Source organism: Prunus mume, linkage group LG4 (assembly GCF_029339155.1).
Source record: "Prunus mume cultivar Tortuosa linkage group LG4, ASM2933915v1, whole genome shotgun sequence".
In the NCBI taxonomy this organism is placed as follows: Eukaryota; Viridiplantae; Streptophyta; class Magnoliopsida; order Rosales; family Rosaceae; genus Prunus; species Prunus mume.
The window spans coordinates 20620954-20647181 of NC_142701.1; the positions used below are offsets into that span (position 1 = coordinate 20620954).

At 37.6% G+C, this 26228-nt stretch overlaps 5 protein-coding genes across 6 annotated transcripts; 3 read left to right on the forward strand and 2 right to left on the reverse strand.

The window, feature by feature from the left end:
* The first annotated feature begins 3460 nt into the window (after nt 1–3460).
* Nucleotides 3461–6632, forward strand: LOC103329598 (alpha/beta-Hydrolases superfamily protein). Its single transcript, XM_008232094.2, has 6 exons — nt 3461–4084; nt 4222–4258; nt 4627–4863; nt 4971–5018; nt 5658–6103; nt 6239–6632. The coding sequence occupies exons 1-6, from the start codon at nt 3783–3785 to the stop codon at nt 6309–6311; spliced, it is 1143 nt and encodes a 380-aa protein (XP_008230316.2). The 5' UTR covers nt 3461–3782; the 3' UTR covers nt 6312–6632.
* An 875-nt stretch (nt 6633–7507) lies between these two features.
* LOC103329599 (DNA/RNA polymerases superfamily protein) lies at nt 7508–16221 on the forward strand. Of its 2 annotated transcripts, none has more exons than XR_016125941.1 (19): nt 7508–8688; nt 9093–9302; nt 9397–9530; nt 9621–9687; nt 10052–10110; nt 11089–11206; nt 11327–11440; nt 11840–11971; nt 12052–12468; nt 13042–13092; nt 13251–13321; nt 13479–13563; nt 13808–13960; nt 14095–14137; nt 14264–14353; nt 14464–14511; nt 15186–15300; nt 15412–15515; nt 15654–16221. XR_016125941.1 is itself a non-coding variant. In XM_008232095.3 (19 exons), exons 1-19 carry the CDS (start codon nt 7768–7770, stop codon nt 15762–15764), a joined length of 3075 nt encoding a protein of 1024 aa, XP_008230317.2. In that variant the 5' UTR covers nt 7512–7767; the 3' UTR covers nt 15765–16221. The 2 variants fall into 2 exon arrangements, 1 of the variants encoding a protein (XP_008230317.2); XM_008232095.3 differs by having other exon boundaries at nt 7512–8688; nt 14095–14169.
* A 418-nt stretch (nt 16222–16639) lies between these two features.
* Nucleotides 16640–22292, reverse strand: LOC103329602 (SMAD/FHA domain-containing protein). The gene is made up of 12 exons (XM_008232098.3): nt 21864–22292; nt 21685–21770; nt 21431–21510; nt 21020–21075; nt 20600–20648; nt 20030–20176; nt 19758–19853; nt 18943–19056; nt 18666–18796; nt 18136–18374; nt 17242–18042; nt 16640–17101 (listed from the first exon to the last, which is right to left on the reverse strand). The coding sequence occupies exons 1-12, from the start codon at nt 22214–22216 to the stop codon at nt 17052–17054; spliced, it is 2202 nt and encodes a 733-aa protein (XP_008230320.2). The 5' UTR covers nt 22217–22292; the 3' UTR covers nt 16640–17051.
* Nucleotides 22293–22419: 127 nt separating this feature from the next.
* LOC103329600 (pentatricopeptide repeat-containing protein At3g29290) lies at nt 22420–24978 on the forward strand. Its single transcript, XM_008232097.3, has 2 exons — nt 22420–24360; nt 24607–24978. Exons 1-2 carry the CDS (start codon nt 22777–22779, stop codon nt 24829–24831), a joined length of 1809 nt encoding a protein of 602 aa, XP_008230319.2. The 5' UTR covers nt 22420–22776; the 3' UTR covers nt 24832–24978.
* A 208-nt stretch (nt 24979–25186) lies between these two features.
* On the reverse strand, nt 25187–25971 carry BLOS2 (biogenesis of lysosome organelles complex 1 subunit-like protein). Its single transcript, XM_008232099.2, has 2 exons — nt 25682–25971; nt 25187–25577 (listed from the first exon to the last, which is right to left on the reverse strand). Exons 1-2 carry the CDS (start codon nt 25769–25771, stop codon nt 25308–25310), a joined length of 360 nt encoding a protein of 119 aa, XP_008230321.1. The 5' UTR covers nt 25772–25971; the 3' UTR covers nt 25187–25307.
* Between the last annotated feature and the right edge of the window lie 257 nt (nt 25972–26228).

The window sequence follows — 26228 nt, forward strand, 5'->3', positions numbered from 1 at the left end:
TTGTGGGTTAAGATAGATTTCCTTTCTTTTTACTTCTTTTCCTTCATCTTTTGGATCCGAATTTTGCATGTCCAATGTCCATATGAATTGCGGTTGATGACCAAAGTTGAAAGATGAACTCGTTAACCAAAAAGAGGGCAAAGCTCTAAGCACACAAAGTACAACAAGGTCACAAGATCAACCAGGAAAACACAAAGGGAACAGCCAAAGGCTATAAAAAAGGCTAAAAATTTGTCATGCTACCACATCGATGATTTAAAACTAAACCAAGAGGTTTGTAGTTCAAGTGATTAAGAGCATCTCCACCCACAAGGGCTAAGTCTAAAGCAAGGGCTACCACTATTCATGTAAATAGTGTTAGCCTTTGCATTTGTGGTTCCACCCATGAGGGCAAAGTCTAGAACAAGTCTAAGGCAAATACTATTCATTGTACTTTATTTCCTATTTTTTTATACTTTAAACCATTAATTTTGATAATCTTTTTAGATTATATTTTCGGTTGTCACGTGTCACTATTTATTATAAAATTTTCACTTAAAATTTAAGATAACATTTTTCGGATAAAATTTTCAAATAAAATTTTCGGTTGCCACGTGTCCATATTTATTATAAAATTCACATCTCACTCATCATACAATTGAAATATTCTTGGTCCTCATAGTCCGACACAATGGAATACAAGGACAATTCCATCATTGGCGGAGGCGGTTCCACCGGATCACTACGTGGGGGAGTATTTTCCTTCGGAAGGCGTAATAGTGCCATTATTTCGACACGGAACGCACCACTGGAACTGACTACGGGCATTGTTCACTTGAGGTGCCATGTGTAATGGTTTTCCTCTTTTTTATTTTGACTTGACTAATCTATTAAAAAAACAGAAATTGGAAATGCAAGAATATATATATATATATATATAAAGACATTAAATTGAATAAAATGGAATTTTTTTTTATTTTATTACCTTGTTGCCAAGATTTTGACATCTTCGAACATTTGTCCATGTCCCTCCAGCTTCGATGGAAGATGACATTTGTATTTTTGCACAAATGAAATTTTGTAGTAGAAAATTTGGTGTGGAAAGTGAAAAATATTGGAAGGAGATGAGTTTGTATGAAGATTTGGTGTGGAAAGTGAATAAAATTGTTAGGTATTTATAGGGAAAAAATCCAGAATTTTTTGGAATTTTTTTCGATTTTTTTGCAATTTTTTAAGCCAAAAAAGCAAGGCCGTCAAATTTCTGGAAAAAATTGCATCGGAGGGTCCGGGACGCGCCACATGGCATATTCCGTTGGAGCATATCGGAATTGGACGTCACGTTGGCGTCGTGGCGAAAATCAAATTTTTCTTGTTGGCGCGTGAATTTCACGCGCAAAAATTTGATTCTAATGACGTCAGCGTGGCGTCATCGCCTCAGTGAAGCCCGGCGAAAGTTGCCCTTGGGCTGCCGGCTGGTGGGACCAGCCATTGCCCGAGCTCTTTTCTACGCGCTGGAGGAGTTGGGCTGCCAGGGGGGCCTTTTGCCCTAGGTTTGGATGAGCGTTGGACTTGCTCTAAGACCATTTATTATTGCATTTAAAGTCATGTGTTCGATTCTCCTCTTCTTTAATATTGATTATATATATATATATTATAAATTTTTAAAAAAGAAGAAAAAAAGAATTCAATACAAGCCCGATACCTCATATGAACTGATTGCTATGCATGCAGTGTGCTCAGTAGCTGGTTGAGAATGTCACTGTTTTTCTTTATTGCATTTTATGCATGTTCCTCTGATAATTTAATGATCAATGGACAGAAAATTCGGTACCCAAATAATTACTCAATGTCTCCAGTGGACCGGAAAAATGGTGTACATACCTTGAATATGTTCAATTCTAATTGAAAAATGGTAGGCATGAAGGATGGCCCATGAAAGGTACAACAACCTGAAAATAAAGAGACGAGATGACCGTCATTTTCATGTCTTATATATGTGGTGCCGTTCTTCAGAAGATAAACCTTTTTTTTTTTTTGGGGGCCAACCTTCAAAAGATAATCTTAAAACCCTTACTAAATGTCAAAATGTTAGAGTTGCAAACTCTAACCGGAAAAGAGGTTCAAAGTTGAAACCGAAATTACAGTCGATTCACAAGTTTATTGGCTCGTTTTTTACTTTGACAAAAATAATATTCCAAACTATTATATGTACATGAAATAGATTTGAACTCGAATGAAGGAGATGAGGTATACTACTTTAACCAACTGACTTAACTCATATTTACACGAATTTATTGAGTCATCAGCAAACGAAACAACTTCGATCTGTTTATGGGTTGGTCAACACTTCAATATGGGTCTAGACCAATTTGACAAACGACAAAACGACATACTACTTTTGATTATCAAATTTGGCCAATGGTGCTCATTTTAGTTGAGTTTGGCTTCTTAAAATTGAGGTGGAGCTCCTCCTTAAAATCAATGGAGTTTCGGCACTTGTTAAATTCCAACAATATTGACAAAGTTTCAAAAAAGAAAGAAGAAAAAATAATATTAAAATAATTTGACACGTGTCAAAACCACATTTGTCATAAGAATGAGCTACTCTTTAATCTTAAGGAGCCAAACTTTTTCCTTTTTAGTTTTATAAAAAAATTCGGGTTGTTGCTCAAGCTTAAATCAAAAGTCTTAAAATTTCCATATTTGAAACAGTCTAAACTTATGGCAATTGGCATAGAATCAATGAGTCAAAGAAACAGATCAGCCTCCATCATTATGTATAATTTCCCTATGAATCTAGAAGGCATGAATAAAATCAAATAAATAAGAAAGGATCCCTTAAAAAATTAGAAAGGAAGGGAAACGACTGCGATTGCATAGTATTAATTTATGATTTATGATAGTAGAAAAAACTGGCGTCAGACTAAAACTTTGAATTCAAATTTAAATAAACTACCATATCAAGATGAGCCCTAACCTAAGTTTACAAGATTTATTTCAAGCTACAAAATCTAGAAGATTTGAGCTCTAACTATGTAAGTCAGAGAGAAATTAGCGTTAATTGTACATCGAATATAGTGCATGAATAACCGATAACTGTTGATAATTCACGTAAACAAACAACTTAATCAAATTTTTCTCAAAAACGCCTAATTTGACTAGGGCATGTGAGAAAAGAAACACACAAAATACACAAAAAACAGCTCTTGTCTTGGTGTTTTTGACGGACCTGTCCAAAGACACAAGCCACAACCATTTTCCAGCCATTACAACAGAACCCAAACAAAAAGGAAAAGAAAGAAAAACCTTTTTATACTAATTCCCAAGACATAAAAAACAGAAAGAAAAAAAAATCATTATGTTGCCAATCTGGCCCTTCAAAGGATCAGTGGACCACGGCTGCCCCGAGAGGACACGTGGCGGGGCAGAATAGCGTTTGCAGTTACTTTTCTCTATCACCATCACCGGACCACAACGCCCTCTTAAACTTTAATCATTTCACACGTGGTTACCTCCATTTCCACGCCGGAATATCCTCCGTTCTTTCTCTGTCACAGCTCAAAAACCCTCTTTACTTCCCCCTTACGGCGATTTCAAACCCTAGAATCTCATTTTCTCTCTCACTTTCTCACTAACCAGTCACCAAATTATTATCCAGATTTTGACGTTTTCGGGAAAAACCCTCCCAAATTCAAATGAGCTTTAATCAAGTTCTTCCACGACCAGATTCGTTTAATTTAAATTAAAGTTCCGTTTGTTTATACAATTTATTATTGGGGGGAGTGGGGTTGGGTGGGCTTGAGATGGGAGCAGTCACGTCGTCAATGGCGGCCAAGTTCGCGTTTTTCCCACCGAAACCGCCGTCGTACGGAATGGAGAAGGAGGAGGAGAGTGGGAAGCTGAAGATGATTGGGGTAGGGACCAGGGAAAACGTGGACGTTTTGAAGCTGAAGACCAAGAGAGGGAACGACGTCGTGGCGGTGTACATAAGGAATCCGTCGGCGAAGCTCACAGTTTTACACTCGCACGGGAACGCAGCTGATCTGGGTCAGATGTACGAGTTGTTCAGCGAGCTCAGTCTTCACCTCCGAGTCAACTTGTTGGGGTCAGTCAAGTGCATCTATGATTTCACTGTTTAATTATATATAGCTTAGTGGTGTGTATGTGTTTCTATTTTTGCATAAATATATGTGTGTACTTTGAAAAGCTTTGAACTTATGGGGCTCTGTGCGTGTTTTGTAGGTATGACTATTCGGGGTACGGACAATCTACTGGGAAGGTATGGGATTTGGATTTGTATTAATTTGTTTGGATGCCCAGAAAACGTAGCTCCATAGAGGAGGGGAAGCGAAACTGGAAAATGTTAATTTGATCGTTACAATTCTCTATATTTGATTTCAGTAGGGTTTCTTTTGTCAGAGGAAATGAAACTTCAATTTGGTTTTGTTACTTGGGGTTAAAGACACTTAAAACGCCTGATGCACCCCTTTGTTGAGTTTTTCATCCTGCTTAATTCATTTTTTAATTAGACAAATTTCTTCTTTCCTAGAGACCAAATTGAGCATTGGATAAATGAAAACAAGTCTTAGCTATAATTGCTTAGGAGAATGTTCAAAATGAGATATATATCTTTTCCTTTATGGACAGCCGAGTGAGCAAAACACTTATGCAGACATAGAAGCTGCATATAGATGCCTTGTGGAGAGGTACGGTGCGAAGGAGGAAGATGTTATCTTATATGGGCAATCAGTTGGTAGTGGGCCTACTCTAGATCTAGCAACCCGGTTACCAAGATTGAGGGCGGTGGTTCTTCACAGTCCGATCATGTCTGGTCTTCGTGTCATGTATCCGGTGAAGCGGACATACTGGTTTGACATTTATAAGGTTTTTAATCTTTATCAATTGCTCAGTTTTAGACGATTTGGTTCAATTTTCTCATAATATTTGAAGTGAATGCATGCTAATGAGAGTTTGGCCTATTCATGGTGCAGAACATTGACAAAATACCCTTGGTCAGTTGTCCTGTTCTGGTGATTCATGTGAGTACCTCTTTTTCTTTAAATTGTATGCTCTATTTCCCTAGAATTTTGTGAATCTAAATATGGAAAGTTATTCTTTTCAAAAAACATGGCAAGCTATTGATATACATAGATGGCATAGCAAATTGGACTTATGTGTGCACTGATGCACTAACATTTCGTGTCTGCTTCTTGTTAACAAATTTGAATAGCCATTTAATGCGTCTAATTGGATACTAGGATAGATATATTTTTTAAAACTCATTGTGCCATTTGGTACTAAGTTCCCCAGAAAATAAGTGAATGCGGACATGAAGCACCATATGGGCTGTAAATGATCTTACGCAGGATGATGGCTTTTGCCTCTTTTTTTCCTTAAAAGAAGGCATGAGATTTATTTTGGTATGAAATTAAAAGACTATTAAATTTTTTTTTTTTTCCTCATTTCATCTACATTAAAGGTAAGGTCTGAAAAAGGGATGCTCTTTTGGTGTCAAACACACATGCCTTGGCTGTATTTCTTTTCCAATTGCCAGTGTACTTGTTGATTACTCCGATTGCATAGCATATAGAGTGCAATCATTGTCTTATGGTATCATTAAATGTATGGCTTAGTTTCCAGAAGCATACTTATTTTCCAGGTTGTTTTGTTCTGTGCAGGGGATGGCTGATGATGTTGTGGATTGGTCCCATGGCAAGCAGCTTTGGGAACATTGTAAGGAAAAGTATGAGCCATTATGGATAAAAGGAGGGAATCATTGTGACTTGGAGCTCTACCCACAATACATAAAGCATGTCAAGAAGTTTGTATCAGCTGTTGAGAAATATCCACATCTTAGAAATGGATTTGGGCCAATTACGGATCAACCAGAAAATCCCCGGAGAAGCACTGACATTAGGGAGAAATCTTGTTCCACTACAGATCAAAAAGAGAATTCTAGACCAAGTACCGACCATAGAGAAAATCCTAGGCTAAGCACAGATCACAGAGAGAAGTCAAGGGCCAGCACTGATAAGAGAGAGAGATCAAGAAAGAGTACGGATCACCCTGAAAAAGCAAGTAATAGCATGGATCAGCCAGAGAAAGCACGAAATAGCATTGACCGGTTAGCTATTCATTAACTATTTTTTTCTTTTCTATCCATACTTGCTTTATTGTTCAAAGTTCAATCATCCACAATGTAGCACAGACACATACAACTCTAGTTTTTCTGATTGTTGAAATTTAACCTTGGTGGCAGCTTTGGAGAGATGTTCAGATCAGTCGGATTGTGCAATATTGATTGTTTTAAGCCCACAGCTACTAGTGCTTGAAGAGACGAGATCAGTTCACAATTTGAATCTGTATTGTACCCCGCTTCTATTTATTTGATTGGTTAATTGGGTCGTTGGTGATAGGATAAAAGTCTCTACAGGATGAGAACCAACTATGTAGCGTCTGCATCGAGAATTCAAGTATTGTATACGTCTAGAAAGATGTACTCATCATGGATGGGGGTTTGAATGATAGGATAAATGTCATTGTTTCTCTTTCTTAGAGGAAAAAATAGGAAGTTTATTAGACCAGGCAAATTATGTATCTCAGTTAATTCTCCAACTTAATAAATCTAACCCCTCTTCTCTCTCTCTCTCAAATTCATGGATATGCCAAATTTTCTGATTGGCTCTTTGTTAGACTTGTCAAACCCCAGAATGCTACGAATACTTATTCACTTTCGATGTAGTAATATGAAAATATGACAAGAAATGGCAGGCAAAAGTCAGTACAAGAATTTTGGCTCAAGTGCCCTAGAGTTTGTTGATGATGTGTTTATTTTTTTTTTATGCAGGATGTGTTTATTGCACGCTGTGACTACACTCTGTCTGTGTTATGTTGTTGAATCAATTTGAGATAAATGATTTTTGTTGATTGTCATATTTTCGTTATAGTGACAAAAAAGAACCATTTGTAAATTTGTAATATGGTGTATCTCTCGAACTTAAAACATAGACTTAGGGTGTTATTATCACATTATCATGTGGCGTTATTAATTAAAGTACTAAAATGTGAGCAAATGACAATGTTTATGTGTCATAGACTTTAGGTATAAAATTAATAAATACATTCATGTGTTACAACATAAGTAAATTAGTAATATTACGTGACATTGTGAGTGTCACATCAAAAAATAATTTACTTAGTATGAATTTATTTATTATTTAAATAATATACCCAACTTTTAACGCATTTTGAAAATAATGTACCTATTATTAATAAAAGATAATAAGTAAATTATTATTGAAACAAATATTATCTTACATAAATTACAACAAAAAGTAAGTCTTTCTTTCTCTCCCCTATCTGAAAATGTACAAGTCCATTTCTCTATTAATAAACAAAAGTTTGAATTTTATTTTTAATCATGGACGAAGTTTTAATTAGTCCACATCATAGCCAAAAAAAAGAAAAGAAAAAAAACACATCATCAATCGTCAAATTACATATAGGGTGCAAAGATTTAAAATATTGTAGAAACCCCCCCAAGACTCCGTCAGTCACCAAGGCAAGCAAAAATCCGAGTTGCGAGGCTTTGCGTTCGATCAATAAAATATCAAAGACAGGGTTTAAGAAAGGGTTTAGGGCTTAAGGCGGCTGCTAGCTTACTGGTTACTACCCCCCTTTCTCAGTCTCTATGAATTCCATTGCTTCTGCAAATTCATTCATCGACCCATTTCCTCTGATCCCAGTTTCATCAATTAATTTAGTCCAAAAAAATTTGATTTTATTTTGATGTCCAGCAGCCAAACCCCACTGTCCCCTGCAAATATCAGCAAGAATTTTACATTTCATAGCCCCTTAATTTTCCACAAAAACCCATCAATGATATCAACAACTGTGTGGAGAAATTTTGCTAAGCAAGCCATTTCGAGGAAGCAGAGGTTTCACATCAATTCGCAGTCTTTTTCACGAGCTTATAGCCTTCTGCGTATTTGCCAGGAATCGGTTTTCCCGGGAAATTTCAAGCCTTTTGAGCTGAGTTCTTGCTCAAGCTTGAGGTTTTCTGAGGTGGGTTTTCGCGGCAAAGGTACTATTTCTTCACCTGAGGATTGTATGTGTAAGCCCAGTTTCTGGTCTGTGAGGAATCCGATTGGGTTTAATGGGTTTTGTCCCAAAGGGTATGCGAGCGTAGCTGAGGCTGTATCTTCCACGGATGTTGAGGAAGATGTGTCTGTTGTTGATGAAGTTCAAGAATTATTGCAACAAATGAGTATAGAGGAGAAGAGGGAGGCCCAATATAAGCAGCGGACTAGGCAGAATAGAGCGAGAGGAATGGGGCAAGGGAAGTACCACATGCTTAAGAGAAGACAGATAAAGATTGAAACTGAAGCATGGGAACGGGCGGCCAAGGAGTACAGGGAGCTTATGATGGACATGTGTGAGCAGAAGTTAGCACCCAATTTGCCATACATGAAGTCTTTGTTTCTTGGTTGGTTTGAGCCTTTGCGCAATGCCATTGACAAAGAGCAAGACCTGTGTCGGAAGGGAAAGAAGAAGGCAGCTTATGCACCGTATATTGATCAGTTACCAGCTGATATGATGTCAGTTATTACAATGCATAAGTTGATGGGATTGCTGATGACCGGAGGCGAACATGGAACTTGCAGGGTGGTAGCAGCTGCTTGCACGATAGGTGAAGCCATTGAGCAGGAGGTTTGAACTTTGCTTTACTCATATTCTTCGTGGACATTTTGATTCGGTTTCATCTACTTGGTTAATAGTCCATGCTCTTCCATTCATGAGTAGAATTGCGGTCATTTACTTATTTATTTATCCGTTTAGTTTAATTTGTCTTCGCTGGAATCCATTTAATGGTGATGCCGTAGTGAAACTCCTTTTTTTGCCTTTGTTTCAAAGCATGTCAAGTTTGTGTGGACGTTGGCTTGAGGCATGTTCTAAAAATCTAAACCTTAGTGCCTTGCTCTTTGTTTCTTATTGTTCTCTAGCTGGACTAAGTAAAGCAGCATTCCTAAGGCTTGGTTTTCTTACTCTACACAGTGTCATCCCGCCCATCTCTCCTAGATGAGCACTGATGTGTCACTGCTTCAATGCATCAGGTTAGAATACACAAGTTCTTGGAAATGACGAGAAAGAAAAAGGTTGACAAAGATCAGGAAAATGGGGAGTCTGATGCTGCAATGAAGGAACGAGAGAAGTTGAATAAAAAAGTCACTAACTTGATGAAAAAACAAAAACTGAAAGCAGTGAGAGGGATAGTGAGCAAACATGATGCTTCAAAATCATGGAGCCTGGAAGCCAGGGCTAAGGTTTGCATGGCTTATTTCTTTTACTGGTAAAACGTTATCAGCATTTTATTCACATGCATTCTAAAGGGGTGCTTTTTTCCTTGTACATTTTTAGGTCGGCAGTCGTTTGATTGAATTGTTGACTCAAACAGCTTTTATACAACCTCCAGCTGACCAGTTAGCAGATGGTCCACCGGATATACGACCTGCATTTGTACACACATTTAGGACTGTTGCGAAAGATGCAAAGTATTTATTAGTCTGTCCTATTGATAACTCTATACCTCCCCCTTCCCTCTGGATAATTTTGAATAATGATGTGGAATTTTCTCTCAACAGGAATGCCAGCAGAAGATATGGTGTTATTGAATGTGACCCTCTTGTTCTCAAAGGCCTTGAGAAAACAGTAAGCAAATCTGATCCTTTTTCCGTTCTGTTATTCTTGAAACAATTGAAGTTTTCTGTTGACACTTGGAACTAGGCAACTATATATATATATATATATTTAAATTTAATAGTTTCTTCTTTTCACGATCTAGGAATGTTATATAGATAAGATAGTTTGATAGTATTGAAATTGATTCAAGGCTAATAACATCGTCTGTAGAGCATTGTTCACTTGTCCCTGGCTGGTGATACAGTGTTGGCTAAACTACTTGTGTATGAGGTTTCTCATTTCCTGCCAAAGGACACATGCCAAGAAATTCTTGCAGGAATTTTATTTCCTTCCTTAGTGCATGATATATTAATAATTGTTACTGTTTAAACAGGCAAGGCACGTGATGATTCCTTATATGCCGATGTTGGTACCGCCATTGAACTGGACTGGGTATGGAAAAATCAGTTATGTTTTACCAGTATTGCCCTATTTTATAGTTCATTTTTTAAAAAATCTTTTATTTGAAGATCATATATGATCAGATTGAAGGCTTCATAAATTCAGAAAATTGGTAATGGATGGGATGGGATGTGTAGAAGTTATTTTAATATTTCCTCAATATCGTCCCCCCTAGCCTTCCCTCCCTTCTTGCTAAGATCATCAGATACAAGATACAAGTAAGAAACTAATTCTGCAGTTCTTTATTTTTTTTTTTCTGGAAAAGAAACATAATTTTATTAAAGTAGGAAAGCTGCATACAAAGAGTGGATAAGGTATCCGCTATCTGGAAAGAACAAGTAAAAACAAGAAATTACAACTCAAAAGGATGTACAATAGAACATGCTCACTAGATAAAAAATTATAATCTCACTTAAGAGCTGCTAGCAAATCCAACATTGTAGAAGAATGAGCTTAATGAATCAAGTGCTTTCACCATCATAGATGTTAAAGTTCAGGTTTATCTTAATTATTTTCAAACTACCATGGGGAGAGGGTGTTTCTATTTTCATCCACTAAACTATTCACACATACCTTTTTCATGAAAAGTTTCCACCATTTTACCCTCACTTTTTTTCCAGAGAGAACTTTTATTATTGTGGATTTAAGATGTAGATGGACAATAGGATTTGATATAGAAATAGAGTAGGGTGACTCCAATAAATTCAAACTTTAAAGGTGGCATGATTCAACTTTCTTAGTGCATCTGGACATAGAGAAGGGGAATTCTTCTTCAGAGTTCTGTTTGGTTGGCTAACCAGTCAGGACCAATGATTAAAAAAAAAATCCCATTTTTAGGTTTCCTACTGTTGTTTAGATCTTTATGAGACATAATTTCAGATTTACTTTTTTGAGATGTTAGCCTGTTTTTATCCTCTTTTGTGTTTTTGTAAATTCATCTTACTCCCCTTATTTTGGGTCTTTTTGCAGTTATGACAAAGGAGGGTACTTTTTCCTACCATCCTATGTCATGCGCATTCATGGAGCTAGACAGCAGCGTGAAGCAATTAAGAGGACCCCAAGGGAGCAACTGGAACCAGTTTTTAAGGTTTATATACATAGAAATGTTGTCCTTATGAAAACTTTTATTGAACTCGACCAACATGAAGTGTGTGGTGCCTTCTGTTTTGATTCTCATATGTGTAAATTTTGTGTATCTCCTGGCCAGGCCCTGGACGCTCTTGGGAATACCAGATGGAGAGTTAATAAGAGGGTACTTAGTGTTGTAGATAGAATATGGGCTAGCGGAGGCCATCTCGCTGATCTGGTGGACCGTAATGATGTGAGTTTATCAGTCATATTTTTCTTTTCTTTGAAATATTTCCAGTTAATGTGCATGCCTTTCCTATAAAAATAATGTACTTGCCTTCTTAATTATTTTCCAATTTATAGTACTCCAATCTCTCCCAACACCCACCCAAAAGAAAAAGAGAAGGACATATTAGAGGTTGGTTGGTTAACGTTTAACATACTTGACAAAATCCAAACAATACCAAACTGGCTGGATCAGACCAAAAAAAAAAAAAAAACCAAACTGGTGGTTTAATCAGTTTTTGAATTTTTTTTGCACACTCCTTCATTTTACTTCCAAATTATTGATATTAATCTTGTGCTATCTCAGGAAATTTTAATTCATTGAAATTGATCTGAAGCTTGTTTTCTTGATATTTCCATATTTCAGGTTCCTTTACCAGAGGAACCAGATACTGAAGATGAAACACTGCTTAAGAAATGGAAATGGAAGGTGAAGTCTGTGAAGAAAGAGAACATGGAGAGGCATTCACAGCGTTGTGACATAGAACTTAAACTAGCTGTAAGATTTATTTCACTTTCTGTGAATTCATTAACCATGACATACTTAGAATATGTTAAACTTATTTTACGGAGGAGCAGGTAGCACGGAAGATGAAGGATGAAGAAGGTTTTTACTATCCACACAATCTTGACTTTCGGGGCCGTGCATATCCTATGCACCCATACTTGAATCATCTCGGTTCAGATGTATGCCGGGGTATTTTGGAGTTTCAAGAGGGACGCCCCCTTGGAAAGTCAGGCTTAAGTTGGTTGAAGATACAGTTGGCAAATCTATATGCTGGTGGTGTGGACAAATTATCCCTTGAGGGTCGAATAGCATTTACTGAGAATCACTTAGATGATATATTTGATTCTGTGGACATACCACTAGAAGGAAGGCGCTGGTGGTTGAAGGCAGAAGATCCATTTCAATGCTTGGCTGTGTGCATTAACCTTGCTGAAGCTTTGAGAAGCTCTTCTCCAGAGACTTTTATTTCACATATTCCTGTACATCAGGTACTTTCACAAAGGAGTCCCACAAATAATCAATTAGTTTTGGATGTTTAAATTATGTGGTTTCGGGCATTTTTGAAGGAGATTCTGTGTTCTATGTATTTTTCTTGTGTTAAGAGTTATAACAGAATTAAACTGGAAAAGTATAAATGTGTGCACTGCCTTGTGTAAAGGAAGCTAGCAGAGATCTATGCTTTGTGTAAGGCATAGATCTTTTCTGCGGTTTACTGTTCACACATGCATACATACCTTTTGGATTCTTCTTTTTTGGGGTGTAGGGTAGGGGAATCCTGAGGGGATTTGTTTCTTATACTCATAACCTCCTTCCTTGAGGTCTATGTTGAAACAACCCAAGAAGTAGGTTTAGATGGCTTTGTTTCCATTAGTTAAGTGTTGGATACTGGAATTATCTAGTATGGTAGCCTATAGGTAACTTATCAGGTGATTTTGTGTTTTTCAAATGAGGGACTGTTTGCTTAAGCAATAGCTCTTTTTAATATAAATTGCGCCTGCCCTCTCATTATTCATTAAACCATATTATGTTTACATTTCTTGCTTTTAACTGATGTTCTCTAGGATGGCTCGTGCAATGGTTTACAACACTATGCTGCCCTTGGAAGAGACAAGGTATTTCTTACTTTCAATTTTATTTTACGGTAGGTCATACATGGTTCACCTTTTTCCCCCACCCTCTCCCTCCTTCCCTCCCTTGTCGACCTATGGTATAGCAGAAATTGCATGCATTTGTTTCATATATATTGTCTCATTGGAAAGTTTCCATTCAGTTGGGAGCAGCTTCTGTCAATCTGGTTACAGGAGAGAAGCCTGCAGATGTTTACTCAGGAATAGCTGTTAGGTAAGCGGTTTATGACAAAGGCATAGGTTTCCATCACATGATGGGTATAGAACCCCATCATTTACACGAGTTTTATTTGTCTCAATTTCCATGGAAGCTGTCATCATGTCATGAGTAAGTAATATTATGATAATTAAGTATCAAATTCACGGTGCAGGGTACTGGAAATCATGAGAAGAGATGCACAGAAGGATCCTACAGTTTTTCCAGAGGCATTGCATGCAAAATTATTAATTAATCAGGTTGATTTTACAACTGTTAAGTTCATTCTTTTGATGCATATGTTACTAAAACAAAGTAGATGACCTGATATTGGAGTTAATAACTTAATATCATTCAAATTCCGTAACAAAACATGTGCTGGTTACTGATATATCAGAAAATATGTGGTTCTCATCCGATTGCTTTGTGTGAACTGGCATTTCTTTGACTACCTGCTTATATCGTGCAACTGATGGTAGACCCTGATGGTTGGCCATAATTTAGGTGGATAGGAAATTGGTGAAGCAGACTGTGATGACATCAGTATATGGTGTCACTTACATTGGTGCTCGGGATCAAATCAAGAGGAGGTTGAAGGAACGTGGTTCCATTTCAGATGATGCAGAGATCTTTGGTTGTGCTTGTTATGCTGCAAAGGTATAGAAAAGTTCATAATTGTGAGGGTGTCTTTTTCTTCCCCATGTAATTAGAAATAATTTCTCATATGCATGTGAGCATGTGTACATGTGGATTTTATCTTTGTATGACAAGATTCTGTGTATAATTGGCAGATCACCTTAACTGCTTTAGGAGAGATGTTTGAAGCTGCACGAGGTATCATGAGCTGGCTTGGCGAATGTGCAAAAGTTTGTAGCAGATTCCTCTTTTTTGTTTTTTGTTGTTCTCTCTCTGTGCGAATGTTTTCCTGATTTTTTGATATTTGTTTTTCTTGATTTGCAGATAATTGCATCTGAAAACCAACCGGTACGGTGGACAACTCCGCTTGGACTTCCAGTTGTGCAACCTTACCGTAAATTCGGAAGGCATCTTGTGAGTATTACAAATTCCGCTAAGTCGACAAGGGTTGTCAATATTCTTATTGTATTCATAGTTACTAAATGTTTAAATCAATCACTAACTCATGGTTAAATTTGTTGCAGATTAAAACTTCCCTTCAAGTTTTGACGTTACAGCGAGAAACAGAAAAGGTACTGTAGTTATCATCGTTGGTAATTCTATCTTGTTAGTCCTGCCATTTAGTGTTATTTTCAAGCTCACACTCATATCACTCATAATCACATTAGTTGAGATATCCAGATTTTTCTAGTTTTTAAGACTGAAAGGATTTTGCTAGCAACGCATTGTCTTATTTCATTTCATACGTGGAACACTGACCATGTGTTTTTTACTTATATTTTCTTCTTTTGTACAATTGGATAAGGAATATTTGAAATTTCTGCACCTGCACTATGCAATTCTCCACCTCCTGCCCCAGGAAGTGGCAGCAGAGGACTTTTTCCTCTCTCTTCTCACTGGTTAATCCTTCAGATTAATATTTGTGCAAAACTTCTTCCACAGAACTATGGTAGCGAAATGGTTGATTCATTATGAAGCCCTTCCCTTAGTAGTTTTCGCATCATCATTTGAATCATGGTAGTTAACTTGGATCAGTCTTTTTGTATTTAGAAAAAGAAAGGAACAAAAAAACCATGCCATCTTTAGGTTGCCTCATGCCTGATTGTTTTATTTTTGATAAGTTTAACTAACCACATCGTTATGGCAATAAAGGCTAAAAGAAAAAAGAAATCACCAAATGAGCATTGTTTTACATATTTTAAGTTTCCGAGCCTCAAATCTTAAAACTAAATTTTGTTTATGATAGGTCATGGTCAAGAGGCAGAGGACGGCTTTCCCACCAAATTTTGTTCATTCTCTTGATAGTTCTCATATGATGATGACTGCGATTGCCTGTAAAAAGGCAGGCTTAAGCTTTGCAGGTCTGTTCTTGTGCACTTCATTGTAATTAGTTGCTCTCTCTCTCTCTCTCTCTCTCTCTCAGAGGCACACGTAGACACTTACAATAGCTATGTAATAACATATGATTACAGGAGTTCATGACTCATACTGGACACATGCGTGTGACGTGGATGAAATGAACAAGATACTTCGTGAAAAGTTTGTCGAACTCTATGAGACTCCAATACTTGAGAATGTACAGTATCTTCTCTTCTGAAATGCTCCTTTCAAGTTTAAATTGAAAAGAAATGTTTACGCCATCATGAAGCATCACAACTGCATAAACAATTTTATTTTATGGTATGATCTAACCCATCATCTGTTTTGTGTCCAGTTATTGAAGAGCTTTCAGCAGTCCTTTCCCGCATTAACGTTCCCCCCCTTGCCTGAACGGGGTGACTTTGACTTAAGGGATGTCTTAAAGTCGCCGTATTTCTTTAACTAATAGATGGAGAGTTATCTTTCATTTGAAACTGCGTCTGTTCTGCCTCTGATGTTCACACACTGCTGCTATCTATGAGCATGCCAAGAAGGAAGCTGCCTGCTCGAACAACCCGGGCAGAGACTCGCTGCATTATGGCCGTATATATCTGGAATGAATGCATTATGGCTGTATATATCTGGAAAGGGTTCTTCATTCAGATCTCAGTGCACATATGCCGCCCGTGTACAGCCAACCATTAACTTGAGAGTTTCTGAATACCCGTATGCACGTATATGCAGTCGAAGCTAATCCAAGGCTGGTTCATGGAACAAGCTTCTTCTGTAGAGGAAGCTGAGAAACAAAGATGTTATAATGCTTTATAAGAATACATGGTCTATATTCCTGTGAAGTATGTAAAAGCTTTGTGGCTGATTCAAGCAATATCTAGTCTAAACTACATGGCCCAGTTTTATGTTGATGTCTTTATTCTTTTCTTGTAAATTTGAGCGACAAATTTGGTTAAACAGATTTGTAAATAATTGGGAATCAATTCGTTCACATTTAATCAAAATACAATTTGACTATGAATGAAAGGACCTGTCATACGAGTAAATTTAAACTTGAAATCATGAAAGAAATTTTATTTTAATTTTTTATGAAAGAAATCATGAATAATTTAATAAATCTCTATATTAAAAAATGATTTATATGATTGCTTCATTTGCTAATATAAACAGGAATATTTTGCCCATTGGTCCTTTTCCGTACGGCGCACTTGCCAATTTTGCTCGACTTTTATTGTTAATTTTCTTCACCCGATTACCATAGATGGATTATTAAGATTCACAATCGTACGATCAAATATTATATGATGATCTGACGATGTACATAAAAACAACCGGAAATGAAAATATATACAATAATATATTGTACTTGTTGGCATTATATTATCAAACCTTGTTAGAGAACTTGGAAGCTTAATCTCTTTCTTGTTCTTTTCCATCTGATAGTGATACAAGCAATGGTTGAAACTTGGAAGTATATTGGACTAGGTTTTACATTTGGGTTTGCAACAGTGATTCAGAGATCTGTTTGTGTCTTCATATCTCTGTACAATCAGTCCCTAAACTGCTTTTTCATGATCGTAATCCAGCCTCAATTTTCAACCTGATTACAAAATATGCGCGCTACCAAACAACTCCATCAGTGCGTCTCCCAGTTGTTGCTCCATCCATGACATTTTAGGCGCATAAACGTTGGTTCAAGCAATAAACTGTCACTTCTTGGTGACCATGGGGGCATTCGGATCTAGTAGCCATAGCGACTGTTCAAGGAAGTTCGTCCATCGCCAGATTGTCCTGCATGAAACATAAAGATAAGCACCAACACGAAACAAGGTTTTTCAAAAAGACAAAACAAATCAGCAATCAGTACCCTTCTCCTCCCCACCTCACAAAAGCGAGTAAAGAAGGTAAACAGGAAAGCAAAATAGCTTTACCTTCAGGAGGCACCCATGTTTCATCGGAATTAGTATCAAGAAATGAAGGTTTCTCTGGACCGAGAACTCGTTTAGGCTTCTTATCCTTGCTCAATTCTTGGGTCTCATCATCTGGTGCATAATAGCCTCTTTTATGTTTTAACAACAGTGCCACAGCATCCTCTGCCATGAATTCAGCTCCTGTGGAGGATGCCGGCTGTTGACGAGAATCACTATCATTACCTTTAGACTCATGAACTTGTTTCCGCTTCCGTATAATCAAACCAGGAGCAGCATTTTCAATCCCAGATTCCATGTTAACTTCAGCATCACTGACATTCTCCAAAATTTTCTTCCTGTCTTTGTAGTCAACGAATTCACCAGCCTCGTCCTGATTTGAAGGTGCTGCATCTTGATGACCCTTCTCCATTTTTATGTCCTCAACAGCCCCAAGCCACTGTGGCTTTACAACACTATACACAACGTTTTTTCCTTCTGTTGCATCAGTTACAATCTTGCTAGCTGCCAGCTCCGTGCTCGATTTAATGCTAACCTCTGTAGTTCCCTCTTTCAGTATAGAGTCATTTGCTGGTTTTCCAGGTTGGCTGCTTTCCTTTGGTTCCATTGGAGGTTGCTTTTTTATGGCAGGAGCAGGAGTTTCAGACTTGTTAGGTTTTGACTCTTGCACCTCTTGCACTTTTGAATCCCTTTTCTTCGCAGCTTCTCCAGATGGGTCAGCAATCTTCAAAAGAAAGATTATCCTGTCCAATTCAGACTGGAGAGCTGATAGTTCCTTTTGGAGTTCCTCAGTTTTATTAAGCACTAACAAGAAGGAAAGCAACAACAATAAGTGAAAGCAGAAAACACTCACCTATAACCAATTATCAACAATAAGTGGTAGCACAAAACACTCACCAAGCTGAGATGAAAGCCCTGACATGTATGCATCCAGTGCATCTGCAGCATCAGTTTCGTCTGTAGTTTTTGATGCCATTTTGTCTTTCTCAATTGAAAGCAATTCTTTCTTTTCTTCCATTTCTTTCATGATAGCATCTCTCTTGTCAAGAAGAGTATCAGAGGTTTCAACAGATGGGTTTTCACCCGCCTTTTTACTGGAAGGCTTCTTTGTTCTGTCATAGAATTCATCATCATCGCTGCAAAATAACAAATCATTACAATCATTAACTACAAATAAATTCAGAAATCCTACATTACTGACAAATAAAGCATGACATTTCTAATAGTCATCTAAATTCACAGTTAATCATGAAATCACAACTTCATGATTGCTATCATAAGAATACCCTGATCAAAGCTAAAAACCATCCAAACAAATTCACATGGTCCGAGCATTCTGCACAGCTGTAATTGAGTTTTCTATTGCACAACCATTAAGAGTAGAAGCACCAACACTTCCAGATAGGTATTTGTTATTAATAAAATACCTCAAAAGTTCTTCTTCTTCGTCAGTTGCTCCTTTCTTCTTACCATAAGATAGCTTGCCAACACGTGCACCCAAACTTTCTCGTATACTCTCATTTAGCGTCTCTTCCAAATTTTCAAGTTCTTCCATAATCTGTTAAAATTTTAAACAAATAAAATGTTAACCAGAAGGCTCCCCTCTCTTTCCTCTGTGGAGTTGGACACAAAAAATCTTGTGTTTATCAACTACCAGTGTAAAGGAGAAATGAACCAGCATATGCCTATTTGTGAAGAATTTACCTGTGCTATTCTCTGTTCATTTCGAGCAATTTGAGTTTGTTGTCCTTGACTCAAACCACCTTGAGAGATGTCTTTAGCACGAATAGCATCTATCTCTTTCTTCATGTGAGCAATCTACAAGAAGAAAAATGAAATAAAAAGGATATTAGAAAAAAATAAGATTTACCATAAAGCTTAGGACCTTTATAAAGAATACTTGTTGAGTTTCTAATAGGATAATTTGATTGGTAACCATTTCAACAGTCTAGATAAAGGGAGAACAAGTCTGCATTAACAAATTTTCTATCATCAACCTTTAAAGGTTTCCCAATCTTTTATTCTTTGTATTCTCATGAAAAAATGGAAAGCAATGAGAATGGGTCAGTTTTGTCAAAGTGAGGCAGTGTATCTTTAACCACAAGGTAAACAAGGTAGAAACCGATAAATAAGAACTACAAGAGCCACTTTCAACCATTTTTAATAGGTGCACTATTTCTATTATTAAAATGCAAGTACAAGAATTATTGCTCTCATCAAACACCAATAACAGGTACACTGGTTGTGCTTGTGACTTTTCTGAATACCAATTCAAGAACTGCTTTTCTCCAATACCAAGCAATATACACAACTCAAAACAATAAGATGCTAACCATACATCTTGAAGGTAAAAACAATTGGCAACAGAGAGACCTAACACATGCAGGAAGATAGCATTTCAATGATTAAAAGCAGGGAGAATATCTTGAGGGTATAAACAGTGGGCAACCAAATGATCTAACATACAGGGGAAATAGCATTTCATTAACAAAAAAGCAGGAAGAATTAAAATCACTTGCCTTTTCCAATCTTTTAAGCACTTTTTCACGCGTCTTTTCCTGTTTTTCTGTTAGCTGTCCTTTGTAAGTTTGCCAAGTTACTTCTTCACCATCATCCTAAAATTCCAAAACCACAGCAATCAGTGATATATATGATAGAAATATCTTCTTTCAATTCATCATGCAGAAAACATCATATACTTTAAGAAAATAGAAGGATATGTAATGCAGTTTAGGTCAATCTCTATTAAAAACATAATTAAAAAAGGAAGTGATCATTAAATCCCACATACCTCAGCTTCTTCAATAGCATCCTCTTCCATGCCCCATGAGATGCCATCAGCAAGAGAAGCTTCCAGTCTTGCTCGCTGAAGTGATGCTTCCTGATCTAGGATATCTTCACGCATTTTGGCCACTCTTAAAAGCTTCAAGTCTTTTTCCTACAACATAAAACCACACAATAATCCATGACCTGTCCATGAGAAAATGCTCTGCTTTGAACCCTAACTTGGCTGCTATCTTTTTTAGGCAACCCAAGCCACACCTGGTAGCAGTGGTATCAATTCTATTTGCATGAGCCATTTGACTATGCTTGATGTGAACAAAATCTGGACATGAATAAATTGAAAAACCTAACTTGACCCCATTAACATACTCTTTACAAAATTAACTGTAAAGAAAAAATTCTTGAGGATTCTTCTGAAAGAAAATGCAACTATTTTGAACGCTAATATATTCTGAGTGCTTAGTTCATTTTCATTGTCTTAACTCCTGTAGCTCAAGAAAATCTCCTCTTACAATTCTTCATAATCAGGTGAACAAAAGAAATATAACACATACAGATTTAAATAAGAAAGTCTTACCGGTGGCATCAACTCAGATGGTCCTTGGAAAATGTACAGACGAGATGAACTACATAAAAACAAAAAGAAGAATAATCAGAAGTGTTTCATAGAAGAAAAAAATGTATTTTCCACAATGATGCATTCTAGGTCCATATCAATGGGTTTGGCAGTTGGCTATGAGCACTATCTGATAAATCAGAAAAGGGTAAGAAACTATAAGTCATCTGTAAAAAAATCAGTCACCTATAAATTAATCCTTGATAAGTTCCTTAAGATAATCCTAAGTAACTATCCTTTGTCAAATGCCTAAATCTCATTACCTAATATATTCAACTACCTAATAGATTAGCATTCAGAACTCTTAAGTCATAAAACATGGGAAAATAAGGATCAACATAGGAAGTGAATGGATTGGGATCAAGATAATAAGATACTCACTGTCCAAAACGGATGACATCACCAACACATAAATCCACATAAACCTTTTTGTTCACCTGATTATTAGGCATGAGAAAATGGTTAGGAACAATATTAAATACTCACAATTTATAGCAACAAGAGCCTTTGTATGAGAGTACACAAAAACCCCAGCTGTTCACAGTACAAACTTAATTCCTAATTTGAAAACAGGTTGAAGATGGACCAGGTCAATGCAAGTTTGAATTTTTAAACCGAAAGAAGAAAAAAACACCCAAAGCCAAAAACAAGGTTGAAAGACAGATATTACAATTAATGTTAAATATGTATTAGAAGAATAAAAAACTAAGCACATGGAACACAACAAAATACAATCCAATGTTTCAAGGCATACAAACAATGTGAGGAAAGCAATCAGCTGCATAGAAATACCTGATTCTTGTTGATGAAAGTACCATGAGTACTGCCGAGATCATAAAGATATGCCTCCCCACTTCTCGTGAACTGGAGGACTGGAAAATTTTCAAGTCACCATTATAGATTTAGCGCAAAAATCTCTTAGAATGCATTAAGCCTAAGAATTGTTGAATCTATAATAAAATCAAATGCAATACAATTATAGTACACATACACACATGAAAACATCACCAAGTTAAAATGTAAAGGAAAAAGAATTGCTTAATTACCAGCATGGAAGCGAGAAACGGTTGGATGCTCCAGGACAAAGTCGCAGAGGTCTATACGGCCAAACATGTAAGCTCCTTTCTCATATCTGAAATTTTCAATCAGAAACATCTTCTACAACGCTATAGCATAACGTGAAAAATTAACTTCCACGGAAAAGTAATAAGAAGAAGAAGCTTACACATCAAATTGGTTGATGATAGCGCCGTCCTTGAGGACCTCGAGTTGGAACTGGTGACATGGAGCTGCACTCCAGGGAGGGATCGTGTAGGGAACGGCAAAGCCTTGAGATTGGGGCTTCAAGATCTGCTTGGCATTGTCCTCGGCTGCTTCTGTTGAATCGTTAATGGATGAATTGGATTGGGGTTGCTCTTCGGCGATAGGGGCTTCAGATTGTGGCGGAGGGCTAGGGTTTTTGGCAGGTGGAGGACCCATTGGGGGCTTCATCGTAATTGCAGACGAAGATGTTTCGGCCGGTTCGCTGCTTAGGGTTTCGGGGACGGGGTCTGGTGGAGGAGCCATGGCGGTCGTCATTGTGCTACAGATAGAGAGGCAGAGGCGTTGAGCCTTAGAGTGCCGTCGAGCGCCAAATTTAATGGGCCGGGCCTATGGGCCGGGTTAAGATTTTGGCGCTTATTTGTAAAACGAGTTCGCTCTGCGGTTCATTTTTTTGGCACAAAACGTTGTCGTATCATGTTATTTAGCAGAACAGATTCAACAAAGCGGTCCCTCTCAGCAAATAGAGATATATGCTCTTTTTTCTGTCTCCTGTATAGAAGAAGAAGAAGAAAAGGAGCATAATTTACCAAATTATGAGCTATAGTTTTCCAGCTGATGGGTTTTATTGGTCTTCTCAACCAGTGATTTTTGTTGCAATTTAGAATTTTTTTTCACCATGAAAAATACTTGCTTGGAGCTTGAGAAAGGTGTTGTTTTGATGGAACAGGGGCGTGAGCTTCATCTTCATCTTTCAAGCTGAATTATCAAACTGGGTCATGCTCTTGAGGTTAGTTTTCTCATCAAACCACTTCATATGGTTGAAGAAAGACCAAAGTTTGTATCTTTGTGTATTTCTGTATTAGTTTTGTTCAGTTATGGGGGAGGTGATGAGGGTTTCAGTTTCCATAGTGATTATGTCAAATGGGTTTCTTTTCCAACATAAACCATTTAACCCAAGTAGTTCTGTGCATAAAATTGGCTATCGGCATTCTCGTCAGTGTTTAGTTTCTATGTGGTTACCCAATATGCCGCCAATAAATTTGACAAGTGCATGTACAAGGAAGGCAAAATCTCTGACTTTACCAAACATGGTGGCTGGTGTCCAATCTGGTTTGGTTTGTGAAGAAGAGGAAGAAGATAAAATGGTTCAAAGAGAAGGAGGCTATGAAACTTCTTTTGTTAAGCAGGCATTGCCTCCGTGGGGAGAGTTGGCAATTGACGAGGACTTGGATATTGAACCTGAGGTTCCCATTCAGCCCGAATCATGTTTAAAAAGGAAGGCTTCATTGAATGAAAATAGGGTAAGCTTCTTAGAGGAGATGGACGAAGAAACATTATCAAAGCGGATTTTGGTGCTTAGTAGAACAAACAAAACTAGAAGTGCATTGGAACTGTTTACTTCCATGGAACTATCAGGTCTGCTTCCTAATTTACATGCATGTAATTCATTATTATCTTGCCTTTTGAGAAATGAGTTACTTGATGATGGCTTGAGAGTGTTTGAATTTATGAAGAGAAAGAAGCTAGCCACAGGGCATACTTATAGTTTAATACTGAAAGCAGTTTCGGTTGCTGAGGGCTGCAGCTCTGCCATTGAAATGTTTGTGGCAATGGAAGAGGAAAGTGAAGTGAGGGACAGTTTTGATACCATCGTCTATAACACAATGATATCAATTTGTGGTAAAGTGAACAATTGGCGTGAAACTGAGAGATTATGGAGACATATTAAGGAGAATGGCCTTACTGGAACACGAGTTACTTACTGCCTCTTAGTTAGCATTTTTGTTCGTTGTAGTCAGCACGAACTAGCTCTTGATGCTTACAATGAAATGATTCAAAACAAATTTGAACCTGGGAATGATACAATGCATGCTATCATTGGTGCATGCTCAAAGGACGGAAAGTGGGATCTTGCGCTAAACATCTTTCAAAGTATGTTGGACAGTGGGCTCAAGCCAAATGCAGTTGCATTCAATGCATTGATAAATTCACTTGGAAAGGCTGGGGAGGTTGAACTAGCATTCAGGGTATATAATATCATGAGATCTTTGGGTCATTCACCCGATGCTTACACATGGAATGCGTTACTTGGTGCATTGTATAGGGCAAATCGACATGATGATGCCCTTAGGCTTTATGAGAGTATCAAGACAAGTCAGGGCTCTCAATTGAACTCACATTTGTACAATATGGCTTTAATGTCATGCTCAAAGCTCGGACTATGGGATAAAGCTCTGAAGCTTTTGTGGCAATTAGAAGCTTCGGGGCAGTCAGTTTCAACTGCATCATATAATCTTGTAATAAGTGCTTGTGAGAAGGCAAGAAAACCTGAAGTGGCATTGCAAGTTTATGAGCACATGGTTCACCAGAAGTGCACCCCAGACATATTTACTTATCTATCACTAATAAGGGGTTGCATTTGGGGTTCTCTATGGGATGAAGTGGAGGAAATCCTGAATGTAAGTTTTTTCCTTGTTTTTTCAGGGTTATGTTAATTTTGTGCCTCAGCTTATCTCATATCATTACTTTTATGGGATAGCATGGAAATAATGTATAAAACGACTCTTTCTAGTGAAACTCAAAAACTCTTTCTATCAATGGTGCAATTGACTCATATTGTATCCATGCATTATTGTTCTTTTGGAATTGTTTAGACCTTCAATGCCCAAAGATAATGACCTCTATAATGTTTACTTGTTCTGCAGTGGGCTGCACCAGATATGTCTCTTTATAATGCTGCCATTCAAGGAATGTGCTTAAGAGGCAAAATTGAATTAGCAAAGAAGATTTACACGAAGATGCGAGAGAACGGTCTGCAACCAGATGGGAAGACACGGGCTATGATGCTGCAAAACTTACAAAGACGTAAGAAGAAGCAGCCTCCTCGTTACAAAACAAGTAGCAAGTTCTCTTATTATCGTCGTAACTAACATCACAGAAAGATAAGCTGAGAAAAGCACATAGTAGTTAGTTATCTTGTTGATGACTTGAACCAGCTGGTTGCATACTTGTACTATATAGCAGAAACACTGGGATGGTTCATTTTACCATTATACATAAATTAGTCATTCAAAGAAGGTTGCTTTCATCTTTAGAAGGTGAATACTTGTGTTTGTGCCACGTACATCATCGGTTGACAATCGTTCATGTCTGTTTCCATGATCGACTGCTCAAAGCAAACCTTTTGTCAGATTGCTAAAATCTGAAGTTTGTGCAAACCGCTTTTTGTTTTTATACAAGCGAAAGTGTAAAACTACTCTAAACCGCTTTTAAACGTACAGTGTGTTTTACTTCAAGCAGGGCACTTTTCATTTCCAATTTCAAAGCATTTCACACCCAAAAAAAACCCACAGATTGCCACAAAATTTAAACCAACAGCAAAATAATTTTCACAAACACTTAAAACTTAGGAAGGAGACGGATTCTGATACACGGATTGGACTTTGGACTCTAACATAGACACATATCTATCCAGCACTGAAATCACAGCTTCGAACTCCGTGACTTGCTGCTCTATAACGTCAATCTGCTTCGCATACACTTCAAAGCTGCCGCTTTTCGACTTGAGCTGCTCCACGAAGATGCTCAGCCCAGAGGCCACGTCACCGAAGCCTTTGTACTCTTCGGCCACTCTCAGATTCATCTTCTCCAAAAGGTCCAGGTGGTTGGTTGATCCCTGATCAAAATGAATTCATATCAACAAGTACTCAGTTCTTAGATCAATTGATGATCACAGAAATCGATTTGAAAAGTTGAAAATTGGGGTTTCAGAGATGGAACCTGGAGCTCGGATTTGACCATAGTGGAAACGCTGGTGAAGAGATCGTTGAGAGACTCGGCGAGCTCGTCTTGGTCCTCTTTTGCGGCCATTGGAAATTGGGTTCCAACCGTTTCACCCAAAGGCCAATAACGAATTTTTTGCTTTATTAGTGCTAAAACCGCTATAGGAAACCGCGGTTTAAGAGTCTCAGTTGATTGTTTAGAACCGCGACTACAAGCATGGGAACCACTAGTGTAGTGGAGGGTTTACTTCCTCAGGTGAGATTCAGGGTTCGAGTCTTCGAGCCTTAATATTCGTGTAAACTGTGCGTTTAATATACTATTGCCTTTTAATAAGAAAGGTCCTTAAACAAAATAAAAACTGCGACTATAACGTGCACTTTTGGGAATAAAAAGTAATATCTGAATTTACCCACGCATGATTCTTGGTTTAAATCCTAATATTCATGTAGTGTGTGATATACTAAACTCACAATTTCTGATAACCATGGCCCCATCACTGTGAGTAACCGAAAGTAAGAAAGAAAAAAAGGCATGCTAATCTGTT